Source organism: Mustela nivalis (genome assembly GCF_964662115.1).
Source record: "Mustela nivalis genome assembly, chromosome: 4".
Lineage (NCBI taxonomy): Eukaryota > Metazoa > Chordata > Mammalia > Carnivora > Mustelidae > Mustela > Mustela nivalis.
The window spans coordinates 11084817-11098826 of NC_139023.1; the positions used below are offsets into that span (position 1 = coordinate 11084817).

Genomic DNA, 14010 nt, shown 5'->3' on the forward strand with positions numbered 1-14010 from the left:
ATCTTAAAAAAAAAAAAAATAATCAGGGTCCTGGTGAAGCGAGAATCAACCCGCTGGCTGCAATCGTTAAGTACTGAATGGGAGTTTGGAAACAAACAAACAAACACACCAAAACACACCAGGTAAGTAAAATTACCCAAAAAGGGAGATGGAAATACTTGGCCTTTAAAGACTAAAGAGTCAACGCAGTGACTATTTCAAACGATCCATAATCATGAACATTTCTCTTACCACAGCACCTTTTCACCTCACTTCGTACATCTACTGGATACTTGAGCACATAAAGGTTCTTCCTGCCTGCAGGACCGTTTCAGCGATGTGCCCTTTGTGCTGTTTGGTAGTATCTGCGCAATCATGTAAGTATTTTCATGCACTTCATAAAAATGAGTGGAAAGAAGAAAATGAAAACAAGTGGATAAAAGCTATAATCTCCGATGTAATTGATGGCAATCGCCAAGCATACGCCAAAAGACATGCTTTGACCTCTTTCTGACGTTCACTGGACTTAAGCTGGCCCATGCTATGAACAATGGTGTGCAAAACTGCTGGAAATATGTCACCGGGGAAGATGTCCTTGATTACATGCAGGTCTGTCGCTGGACTTCCACTGACTGAGTTCTGGCTGAATGGTGGCTCCCTGCATTTGATCTGTGGCTCTACCACTGACTATATGCCCAAGGGTCAATTAGTAAAAGGGGGGTAATAATATTTTGGCTCAAAGGATTACGGTCATGATTAAATGAGATACTACATACCTATTACTCAGAGGAAACAGTTCTTGGCACAAAATCACTACTCAGTAGGTGATAACGTCTCCTCCCACCCCAACCCCAGCACCTCCTTCCCAGGACTACTCCACATGGAGCAGAGAAGGCTGCCCGAAATAGGGCTCTTGTACAAGAACAAAAAGTTTCCTTTCATAAAGACTTCTTGGCAATTTTATGAAGAATGAATCAGTAGAGGAAGAAAAATGGGTTTGGAGAAAAACTGCAAGTAGGTGCAGGAATCTAGATGTGACATTCCTGGCTCCTGGTAGTTTTAGAAATGAGAATGAAAGGCAAAACTAAAGACTTTGTAGTGGAACACAACACAGATATCCTTCGTTTACGCCCCAACACACGCAGCACTCTTTGCTTGTTTAACCGTAACAGAAAACTGTAACAGCCAGATGCCTTGTGTGTATACATGTGTTGCATTAAATGCCAAAGAGCTGATTTATATAGTTAAGTGATGCTTTTGATATGATTAACACGTTCACTTATAAAAATAACTGGAGGCTTGGTTTTTCATCAAGTTCAGTTAGTTTCACAGAAGAAGCATTGAGCACTGCATGCTTAACATTTTCTCAGTAAATACATGTTTATCATCAAAAAGGTAAGAGAATGTTCACATATAAATAAGTGAAAATAGAAAATCTGCATGTTACTAGGATTCAATATTAAGAGTAATAGTTGGTTTAAACTTTTTACCATTAAGAATGGCTTTTTATAGGGGCACCTGGGTCGCTCAGTGGGTTAAAGCCTCTGCTTTCGGCTCGGGTCATGGTCCCAGGGTCCTGGGATAGAGCCCCTCGTCGGGCTCTCTGCTCAGCAGGGAGTCTGCTTCCCTTCCTCCTCTCTCTGCCTGCCTCTCTGCCTACTTGTGATCTATCTGTCAGATAAATAAATAAAATCTTTAAAAAAAAATGGCTTTTTATAAATGGATGACCCCACAGTTTTGTTCAGGATTTAATAGCTTATTACTGTTTTCCCTACTTCCAATAAAGAATTTTGTTATAAGAAGTGTCCAACAGCTCCAATTTAAAAATGAAACCATCTACAAAATAAATCTGATTTTTTTTATAAAATAAGAGTATTAGTTGTTTTGTTTTTCTAATAATTTAGAGAAATGACTATTAAGTCTTATGTAGGAGGGCTATTAAAATTCACATATTATACTATTAAATATATGCTCATTTTGTTAAAGTATAGGAGTAAATGCACACACATAATACACTTATTCACTGTTAAAACACTTAAGATTTTATGGTTAAAAAATTAACATTATGCACAATCAGAGGAGAAAAAAAAATCTGCTATTTCATCACTACCTCTAACATTTTATTTCTAGTAGAACATGTGGCTTTATTAATATTTCTGGTTAGAGGTGAAATTTACCTGGAAAGGAAATTTGGAAAGGGGCTGAAAATATATACTGATAAATCTTTCAGTTCTGGCATTTGGGTCTCTGAGAGTACTGTCTCCTCACCATCTCCAACGCCCAATACCCGCTGCCTCCACTTAATACCCAGGTAACTCCTGCGCATATTTTAGGTCTTACCTCAAACATTACTTCAATCGGAAACCTTCCCTGGAGTAAGATTTTTGACTCTACCAGTGTACTGCAATGACTATCATTTTACTTGCTTGAAGTACCCCACTCCACACCCCCCCACTTGCCAGTAAGTCCAGAAAATACAGAGGACTGGACTTGTTCCCTGTGCTGTACCTTAGGACCTACTAAGGTAGGGTGTGGGGCATAAATGGTAAGTAGGATACTTAAACGATGTTGAATAAAGGACCAAGGGTCTGTATGATTAAAAAACTGAGTTTTTAAAGTATTACTTTTTTCCTTTGTGGGGGGTTCAAATGGACACTAAGGATTTTTCTTCCAGAAAAAAATAAAGATATAAAATTTTATGTATGATTTTTAAGATCAAGGATCCTACATTTGGAAGCCCTGCACTAGACTACAGTGAATTCATGCTATGAAGTTTCTTGGTAAACAGCCATTTGGCTTTCTCTGCCAAAATGCCCATTGGGACATGCACTTTTTACATGAAAACATATGTAGCTCCCCAAGCAGGACAGGGTTATACTAGGGTGCGGTCATATTAATGAGTAAAAGTACATTATTAGTAAATGTCAGTGGGATTATCTCAGCACCAGACATTCCCGTAGTCACTGAGTAACACCTTCTCCTACATCTTTAGGGGATTTTTCCTCGATTATTTTATATTATCAGTAGAGTACTCCCCAATATATCTTTTTGGTAAAGTATTTCCTATTGAATGGAAAAACCTGATCACAAATCTGTACCCACAATCTGCACCCGCACTGTCCTTTGGGAAGCATGAAGGGCTATCAATTTCTTAGTCCCTAGAACCAGACTTTGCACCGAGGGACGGCCAATAAATATTTCTGACCAACAGACGGGCCAAAACACATCCTCGCATACAGAGCAGCAGCACTACTACACTTGCAGATGTGTCAGATAAGCCACCTCTTTAAATATGACAGTAACGCCTGCTCTTGTGATGAACCCTAAAGCAACGTGCAACATCAGGGACACTGCAGAGTTACGCGGTCACAGCACGGATGAGGTCTGCCATCACACACGACTCTCTGACCTGGAAATCACCACGTCTGCCCTGCAGACCACTTCTTCCATAGTCTGTCTCTTATTATCTGCATTTGAAAAGGACGCTTTCTAAGTCAAAAAAGTAATTTCAAAGCCTACAGATGTCTTTGTAACCAGATGGTGTATTTTATTGTATTAAATTGAACATCAGATTCCCATTCTGTAAAAGGTTAAAAGAAAAATAAGTATTGCTTGATAACTGAATTATACTTTTAACCAATTTTTTGTCTGTTTATGGAGGTCTAAGAAAGGACAATGCTAAAACGTGAATTTAAGCTTACTCACTACTACTTTAGTCTATCTGGTAAACTTCTAGTTTAGACTGCTCCAAAGAGTTAGCCATAAAAACAGAAATATACATTAAATTGGTAGTGTGTTTAAGAATGTGTTGCATCTCAAGCTATGGTTCCGTGAATAACTACTACACACATAACTAACATTTATAGGGTGTTTTTCATTAGCTATCTCACTTAGTCCTCCTAACCTACAATGAGAAAGTTACCGGTACTAACTACTCGCTACTCTCTGGCTCACCCAGCTCACCAGGTACTGCTGGAAATGGCCCCCTTCACCCTACATCTGCCTGATGATCGCCTTGTTATGTACGGTGTGTAGCCCAGTTTCACTCACTGAATGGAGCCTTTCCTGCACCCTCTCTTCTCCTGCAGAATTAGTCCTAGGCTCCTATCTTTAGGGGAAATCCACTTAAAATCATAGATTCGTAGATTTCCTCCTGGTTTATAAAAAAAAGTGGACAGAGGGGCACCTGGGTGTCAATCAGTTAAACATCTGCCTTTGGCTCAGGTCATGATCCCAGGGTTCTGGGATCGAGTCCTGCATCGGGCTCCCCCCATGGGGACCCTCCTTCTCCTACTGCCTCCCATTGTTCTCTCTTTTTCTGACAAATAAATAATAAATAAAACCTTCAAAAAAAATTTAAAGGGGCGCCTGGGTGGCTCAGTGGGTTAAGCCTCTGCCTTCAACTCAGGTCATGATCACAGGATCCTGGGATCGAGCCCCGCATCGGGCTCACTGCTCGGCAGGGAGCCTGCTTCTCCCTCTCTCTCTGCCTGCCTCTCTGCCTACTTGTGATCTCTCTCTGTCAGATGGATAAATAAAAATCTTTAAAAAAAAATTTTTTTTTTCAGGGCACCTGGATGGCTCAGTGGGTTAAAGCCTCTGCCTTCGGCTCGGGTCATGCTCCCAGGGTCCTGGGATCGAGCCCCGCATCGGGCTCTCTGCTCTGCGGGAAGCCTGCTTCCTCCTCTCTCTCTGCCTGCCTCTCTGCCTACTTGTGATTTCTCTCTCTCTGTCAAATAAATAAAATCTTTAAAAAAAAAAATTTTTTTTCAAGTGTACTGAAAGACCACCTCCTTGGCTACCAATAAGCGCTGAAATAATGAAAGGAAGGCTTCCATTCCATGCATTTAAGGGTTAAGCTAGGCAGAAACTCTAGGTCTAGGCCTGTACTTGGGGTGCACAGTGAGAGGTGCGAGGAGCTCTGTTTTTGGGAAACAAAAGCTAGAAACTGCAAAGCTTCGACTGCTGAGGCCACACGTAACATAGATTATCGTCCTATGAGGGTATATTCTGCTTTTTGCCCATTTTCTCTTGTGAGAGTCAGAACACCTCATTGCAGGACGTGTGTGGTCAGAGAGCTTTCCATCAGAGAGTCAGTGGGAACTACAGTGTGAACACTCCTGCGTGGCCAGGCACCAGTGCTCTGTTTTGTCAACAAGGTGAGATTCACATTACCACTGGCCTGGTGATGGCTAAATTATACCTAATAATCACCACTGGCACTAATATCGAAGCAGGCACTTCCTGAGTCCGAATGACTATTCAGACATCCTGAGTCAGCCAGCAGAGAAAGGAAATAAAAGCCCCGTAAAGGACCGCCTTGTTTCCTAGATCACTAAACCTAGATGCCTTCCTGTGCCTGGACTTTTCTTTTATTATTTCCATTTCTAATCACTTGAAATTGTTGTTTCTCTTGCCCAATTTAAGGCAAAACTCCAAAATTCAATGACAGCATTTCTCTGTTTTCCTCCACACCCTCTATAGTTGGTTCTAAGGCGTTAAGAACTCCCTATTGGTCTATTTTCCTTCATCAAAGAATGTGCCACCTAGAGCTTAGTTTGGGCTCAGGTATATTTTCCAATGAATATATATATTCATAGAGTCCCCCTTGAAGGATTCATACGGCACCACTACAATTGCTTACATGAACCAAACAGCTCAAGTTTGCTCACTCATAGGAATCTTGTTCAAGAAACAAATACAAGTCAAAGTACTAAAATTGATAAAAAGTACTTTTGAGACACTGATATACTGGGTTTTATAATTAAGGGAGTATTTCATATTCCATATTGCTCAAGATGGATGAGAATATTTTTGAAAACAAAATATGAAAATGGAGGCATTCGCCATAGACTTCTTGGTAGCCTTCTAAAAATGTGTTTTTCTTTCCTTAAAATTCTTAAACCTTTGGAGGCCATTGTCAACAATACCGGCTTTCTGTGAAATTCCGGCTGATGTTTTCCAACCCTTGTGCATGTTGAGTCTGAGACTCAGAGCCAAAGGAAGCTGCCCAACTGAAAACCCAATTGTGAAAAGGTGCAAAGGGCCTTAAAAACTACTGAAACACCGCCCTGCAAGACACACTGAAATGACTGCTTTGTGTTCTGTGAAATTAATCCTCTCTGAAACCTTCTCAAGGCTAAGCCCAAATGGGAAAATAAAATCCTTTTCGGAATAAAAGGTGAGATCTGAGTCATGATAAGATTGCAATACAAGGTCAAGGGCAAGGAACCACTTTTCCCTAACCCAATCTGCTATGTGCAATTCACCTCATGCTCTCTATTCTGCAGATATGCCTAAATACCAGGCAGATGTTGATAAAGGATTTCTCCTCATTTCTAAATATTTCTGTCTTCATTATTTTAAAGTTAGAGAAAAAACACTAGCTAAGAAGCCACTACATAAGAAACAAATATTGGCATCTATGACTCAAATTAATTTTCTTCCTTACAGCATTGAGTTAGGAGCATTAAGGGGTACAAGCAGAAAACCTCTGATAATTTAGAAAAGGTTCTGGGAGAAAGTCACAAGTTAAGCGACCACAAAAGTCTCAAAGGTATTGACCGTGGAAATTTCAAATGGGTCATCACAGTTACCACAAATAAGTTATAAAAAAAGCAATGGCCAATAGATCCCATGGGTAGCGATTACCTTATTAATCACGTTTAACCTATTCAAAGCATTATCCTTTTTAAAGCATCCATATTCATTCAATAAGCACTGAATGTAAAACTGCTTTCTCATCTATAGTCCACATTATTACAAAAAGATAATGTCTGACCAAATAATTTCTAGGTATCATAGCCTGTTTAACATTATACCCTGATGCCTCTTGGTAAAACACCAAGTGTCTCAATTATGTCATGTACGATCTTATAGTCATACTGTCTTAACTTACTTTATTAAGAATTACTGCCATTTCCATAATATCTTAGTACATAATCAGTATTAATAGCGTCTTCCTTATCAATTAGGGCCCAATGTGATGAGTGACTTCAAATGTTCTCTTAAAGACAAAGAACTCTAAGTAGGCACCAGCATCTTTTGAAAGGATACCTCTCGGCAGGGAAAAAGTATTTTTTCCCCCTAGAGTAGAGAAGGGGAACTGGGTAGTAGGTAAGGATGAAAGGTTTCCGTGGTTGCTAAACGGTTAGAGGATGGGTTCTTCCTACCTGTCCCTGACCCTCCCTACCTGTCCCTGACCCTCCCAGCCTACCGTAACAATGAGAATGCTAGTGAGACGCTAGTGGACAGGATCTGACCATACCTTCGTGGGTAGGCTCTGGGTCAGGTGTAAGTGAGATGTCATCCAGCTCTCGCAGGCAGAGCCATTCTCCGTCCATAGACACTCGGAATTTGCAAAGGTAGATGGTCTCCATGGCGGCCTGTGTGATCTTGTCAGTGGTGGGGGTTGGCATATCGGTTGGAGGCGTCAGAGCAGACATGATGACTCAGCTGGGACCACAACACACACACACTCACACTCACACACACACTCACCCCAACAAAAATAAATAAAACCTCCTCACCAAAAAAACCCCAAATCCAAAGCTCTGGAACAAAGCTCTCAAGAAAAGGGGTGGGGGAGATTCAAACAAAACACAAGGAAAAATGCCTTACGGTTTAAGAACCAACTGCTCGAGATAAACAATTCTGTACTATCTTTTCTCATCGATAGCTCCTAGCACACAGCGAAAGACGAAGATGCCTGGTCTTCTCCTAGCTTCTCTCCTTGGATCTTCCCTTCCCCCACCTTTTTCAGCTGAGCTATAGGCTTTAAATCCCGCACAGCCGATGCCACCTTCGCTGGCTTTAAAAAACTGGCCTCTGCATGAGTAAGTGAAAAATCCTCCTTTGTGCAGAAAAAAAACCCCCAGAAAACAAAAACAAAAACAAAAAATCCCCGAAAAATAAACCAATAGTTTCAATGGAGCTTAAAAAAATCCTGAACTGCAGAAATCACTTCCAGGATCTGCTCAGATGAGCCGGGATGCTGAGTTCTAATAGGATTGGTTGTGCGCAGTAAGCAGGGTGTTGACCAAAATGGCTGACTAATGAACTGAACTGAAAATCCAGGCTCATGTGACCAGCTGCTCTGAACGTGGGGCGAGCAATTCCCAGGATGCTTTATAGATGCTGCTGAGGCAGGGAGAGCAATTAGGCTGCTGTTCTCATCCTGTACAACCCACTTCCAGACTGTGCTAGTCAAACTGTGATCAGACATAACACAAGGCACAGATCCTCATCCATTGCCCCGCTCCGGGATAAAAGGGCTGCATAACGGGAAGACAATGAACACTGGGTGGTACCCGCGGCAAAGATGGGGAAAGAGGCAGATTAATTTAACGAGTACACAATTCACCTCTCATCTCTTATTCTCATATACCTCGCTATTAAAATTCTTTACTCTGCCAAAGGTGGTGTTTTAAGAAAAAGCTAAGGCGGATTTTCAAGTTAAATATCATACTCTAAGGCATTTATAATTTCTTTCCCCAAGGTACATAAACCTGACTTTTCTAGACTGGACAGAAGTGCAAGAAAAAAAACTTGATGGTGTAAAAAAGCAAAATCCCTTCCAATTAATGGCACCCTCCCCCTTCTGATGCTGCTGTATTTACCAAGTGCTTGCATAAAGTATGTCTTATGTTTCTTTTTTTTTTTTTTTAAAGATTTTATTTATTTATTTGACAGACAGAGATCACAAGTAGGCAGAGAGGCAGGCAGAGAGAGAGAGAGAGAGAGAGAGGGAAGCAGGCTTCCTGCGGAGCAGGGGGCCCGATGCGGGGCTCGACCCCAGGACCCTGAGATCATGACCCGAGCCGAAGGCAGCAGCCCAAACCACTGAGCCACCCAGGCGCCCCAGAGAATGAGTGAGAGAGAGCGTGAGAGAGAAGATCAGAGGGAGAAGCAGACTCCCCAAAGAGCTGGCAGCCCGATGCGGGACTTGATCCTCAAGTCTGGGATCATGACCTGAGCCGAAGGCAGTCGCTCAACCAACTGAGCCACCCAGGCACCCTTATGTTTCTTTTTTAAGATTTTATTTATTTATTCGATAGAGGGCGATGCAGCGAGAGAGGGAACACAAGCAGGGGGAGTGGGAGAGGGAGAAGCAGGCTTCCCTCCGATCAGGGAGTCTGATGCAGAGCTCGATCTCAGGACCCTGGGATTTCAAACTGAGTGGAAGGCAGACACTTAATGACTGAGCCACCTGGGCGCCCCTGTATTATGTTTCTAGTCAGAAGATAAAGCTATGTTATATTTTTAAAAGCCTCTCATCCTGGAATATCCCAAGGGCATATTATCATATTCTCCTAAACCAGCCAACCAACTCACCCAGCCACACACCTATCTACTTACTGTATTATCCAATAAGGCATTTATACCTTGGTAGCTCCAAGTTAGGTGTTTGCTTTCTGAGCCACATAAACGACGAGATAAGGCATGATAAAGATTTTCTCTGAAAATGTTTTAGACAACTGAAAACAAGTGTCTGTTCTATTTAAGGATCTGATTTTTTTTTTTTTAAAGATTTTATTTATTTATTTATTTGACAGAGCAAGAGGGATCACAAGTAGGCAGAGAGGCAGGCAGAGAGAGAAGGGGAAGCAGGCTCCCTGCTGAGCAGAGAACCTGATGGGGGGCTCGATGCCAGGACCCTGAGACCATGACCTGAGCCGAAGGCAGTGGCTTAACCCACTGAGCCACCCAGGTGCCCCTAAGGATCTGATTTTAAGGAGAAACCTCTAACTTAAAGAAATATATCCTAAGATTTATTACATATTGAAGATTTCTCATCAGAAGGATACCTTGATTTCTGAAAACTAAAAAAAATTCTCCTTGAATATTATTATAATTGTATTTTATATACAATATATATGCATGATATATTACATTTACATATATATTAAAATTTCATAAATGATTCATCTTAATTTGAGGTTGATCTCAAATAAATAATGCTAAAAACAAGACTGTAGATAAACAGGCGTTTCTCATACTGGTAAATGTCAAAATGTATATTCGTGTATGATCATTTACAATCAGGAAGAAAATGAGCAAGTAAGGAAAACGAAATATCCTAGGTTTGTTCATTTCTATTTAAATCTCTTCCACCATTATCCTACATCTGGACCCAGAGCTATTCAGTCATTCATTTATTCCTCCAGTAAATACTCACTACGAGTATTCCACATACCAGCAGTATGTGCAGCAGTAAGACAAGGTCACCTCTCCAAGGAGGCAGAGTTATGTATCCAAATCCTGAACACAAGTCTTCATTTAACACATTCACATTTAATTACGGGCTGATTCCTTTCTAGCTATGTACATTTCCATCTTACACATTAAAACTTTAAGGGGAATAGGTTATAGTTTCACTTTAAGCTATGCAATACTTCAAAATCTCGTAAGCAATTGTTAAAACCTTTAAATTAAACTTACACTGAATAGTTCCGGGAATCGCAATGCCAAAGAGCCCGGCCTATCTGTACACATGACATCAACACTGTAGGTCACTGATACATTCTTAAGATACAGAATGGTGAAAACAAAAAGAAATTTGAATACTGGGACATGTTCTGGGTCCACCAATACCTGAATTGAGCCTGTCACAAACCATGACAATCTTTTTACCAACCAACCAGGAAGCATTTACTCACTCTGAACACAGAGGGATTGACTGCAACACACCAGCATAACAAGAACTTCTTGGTCAATGGCAGAGAAACCTGGTCAATATTCCTGCCAAAGGTCCTTCTCTCCGGGGAGAAGACACCAGGAGGGAAGCTGAAGGGAAAGAAAAGCCTTCCTGCGTGAGCTAGCTTTTAGTTTTTTATCAGCTGGAGGAGGTATTAGCAGTCATTTCAGAAATAAGAACCATGGGTAAGAAGGAAATCCTGTATTTCCACTCTTTAAAGCGTATCTGCTTGCAGGTAAACACCCCGGAATCTTCAGCATGAAGTTTCTCATTGTTCACAAGCCAAGAATTCACTATGAAAACAGGCACTATTTTAAACTAATAAAAATAATTCTGAACATTGTTTAGTACTAGCTCAGAATGTAAAGATACCATTAAGTCATCAGTGAGACAAACCTTGGAACTTTTTCCTCTTTTGCTCTTACCTGTGAATAAAGGCACATACTTGTAAGGTAGTTGTGAGGAAGACTGAGGTGTAGCCTGTGGCCCTAAAATGGAACTAACAGGCTTAAGTGAAATTCAAATCCAAGGTGATGATCTGAATAATACTATGTTCTAGCTGCTTACACAGCTCAAATTTTCCACATTGTAATTGATTCAAAGCAAATGAGATTCACATGTCAAAGTCAGAAGTCACATTCCTTTTAAAGAATATTTACTCAGCTACTATTATAAGAGGAAGACTGATTTGTCATGCTCAATGTCCCTGTTATACAATGTGGAAAAATTATTATTTAAGGTAGCTATCATGTACTGAACCTCTATTTTCCTGTAGGTCCTTTACAAATACTGTATCAGAGCCTCACAAGAACCCTGCAAAGCAGATACTGGTATCACCTCTTTACATACAAAACCAAAGCTGAGCCAAATCACTGGTCCAAGATCACACAACTAGCAAGCAGCATATCTGAAATCATGATCTGCCTTTTGGAGGGGAGGAGGCAGAGAGAGGGGGAATGAGAGAATCCCAAGCAGGCTGTAGGCTCCAGACTGAGCCCATTATGTTAGGCTCAATCACAACCCTAAGATCGTGACCTGAACCGAAATCAAGGGTTGGATGCTTACCCAACTGTGCCCCTCAGGCGCTCCCCAAACCAAAGTCCATGTTTTCTTTCATGCCTTGAAATGTCAGCACTCCAACCCAAGGATTAAATTTTAATTAGGGAAAATAAAAACTAAACAAAAAGCAAAACCAATTTAATATGAGGCACCATCCCCATAAAATTTCCCAAATATTAATTTCAACAAATTTAAGATTAGAAGAAGAGGAAATTTTTATTAGCTTTCACGCTTTACAAACCATATATTCCACTGACATTCTGGTCAGGTTTATAGTAAGTATTTTCTGAGACACTGAGAACCCAGCACAGACGTCCCCTTTTGTGTGCTGAAACCAAATTCTTCCTGATCACCACGAAGGATACACTACTGACCGTACCTCCACCTGAGGAAAAGAGCTGAAAATAACCGAGTTCCTCCTCATCTGCTAACTTAGGGCCTATGCAAAACACTTGATAGAATCAGTAGTGTGAAAAGATAAATGAAGAAGGGAATTATTTTCTAAAACGACTTATTCCAGGACTTCTTTATTTTTTTTTTTTAAGATTTTATTTATTTGTTTGACAGAGAGAGATCACAAGTAGACAGAGAAGCAGGCAGAGAGAGAGAGAGGGAAGCAGGCTCCCTGCTGAGCAGAGAGCCCGATGCGGGACTCGATCCCAGGACCCTGAGATCATGACCTGAGCCGAAGGCAGCGGCTTAACCCACTGAGCCACCCAGGCGCCCCCAGGACTTCTTTAAATAGCGAACTTCAATGTGTGATTTTAATTATTAAAAAACATAACAAATATCCACAGAACCATCGCCCAACAGATGAACCAACAACTTGAATTTGTGCTCCTTCTCTCTTCTGAATTCCTGCCTCTGCTTTTGAGGCAATTACTTCTGAAATTTGTGTAAATCATTACCTTACTTTAAAAACACTATTATGAAAAAAATTTAAAAAATACTATTATGACTATATGGATACCTAAACAATGTGTTTGACTTCATCTTCTTTTAACTTTACAAAAAGGGTTTCAGTCAACATTGCATTTTTATTTTTTTTTTAAAGATTTTATTTATTTATTTGACAGACAGAGATCACAAGTAGGCAGAGAGGCAGGCAGAGAGAGAGGGGGAAGCAGGCTCCCTGCCGAGCAGAGAGCCTGATGTGGGGCCTGATCCCAGGACCCTGGGGTCATGACCTGAGCCGAAGGCAGAGGCTTTAACCCGCTAAGCCACCCAGGCGCCCCAACACTGCATTTTTAAAGACTCATCCACACTGCAGTGCGCAGCTACAGTGCACACTATCCTTTTATCCTTTTGGCTGCTGTATTGCGAGGTAATATTCCATTGTATATGTGTAAAGAATTTTCTGATCCATTTTCACGCTGATGAGTATATATGGGTTATTTCTAATCTTGTTTCAAATGATGTTATTTAGATACTTTTCAGAAATAGATTCCTTGTAGGTATGTTAATTTTTTTTTTTTTAAAGATTTTATTTATTTGAGAGACAGACATAATACAAGTGAGGGGAGAAGCAGAAGAAACAGGTCCCCCACTGGGGACAGCAGAGAGATTCCCCCACTGGGGGGCGGGGTAGGGCTTGAACCTAGGACCCTTGAGATCATGACCTGAGCTGAAGGCCCCTGCTTAACCAACTGAGTCATGTAGGTGCCTTATGTATGTCAATTCTTAAAAGATTTGAAGGTAAGAGACCATTTCACTTACTTCTTTTACAGGTAGTTGTCTCCTCCTATTACCTAGTTTCTATACTGCACACAGTGGTGTTTTTTAAATGTATCGACTTGTGCAACTAAATCGTTTGTAAAGTTCACAAATTCTACTTCCCCAGGATTCCTGGATTACAGTTTTACAATTTAAGAAGAAAGACCTTACCCCCACATTTTACTAGTTGCTATTAGCACAGAAGGGTTTCTTTGATAAATTACCATCATGATGACACTGGTGGAAGGTACAGACGTTTCTGTTAAATTGTAAGATTTTTTTTCCCCTGAGAGACAGAAAGTGCACAAGGGGAGCGGGCAGAGGGAAAAAGAGTCTTAATCAGGCTCCATGTCCAGTGTGAGCCTGACGACACAGGGCTTCATCTCATGACTCTGAGATCATGACCTGAGCTGAGATCAAGAGTCCGAGGCTCTTGATCTGTGTGACTGAGCCACACAGATGCCCCTAAATTATAAGATTATTCAGTTGAACGATCATGATGTTTTCACATGCTCTAGTCCTCCCTACAACTTCCCTCCCTCTCACTTCCTTCCCTCTCTCAA

The 14010-nt window shown here is 41.0% G+C and overlaps 1 protein-coding gene across 16 annotated transcripts in view; it reads right to left on the minus strand.

Moving 5' to 3' along the window:
* RUFY3 (RUN and FYVE domain containing 3) overlaps nt 1-14010 on the minus strand; it is an 84298-nt gene that overhangs the window by 60013 nt on the left and 10275 nt on the right. The window contains exon 1 of one of the 16 annotated variants that reach the window (XM_082726315.1): nt 7247-8098. The exons of 12 other annotated variants lie outside the window; for them this stretch is intronic. In XM_082726315.1, the coding sequence (XP_082582441.1) occupies nt 7247-7424 (178 nt within the window). In that variant the 5' untranslated portion in view covers nt 7425-8098. Of the gene's footprint in view, nt 1-7246; nt 8102-14010 lie in introns of those variants that run through there. 3 more of the 16 variants (XM_082726317.1, XM_082726313.1, XM_082726314.1) reach the window with 3 other exon arrangements.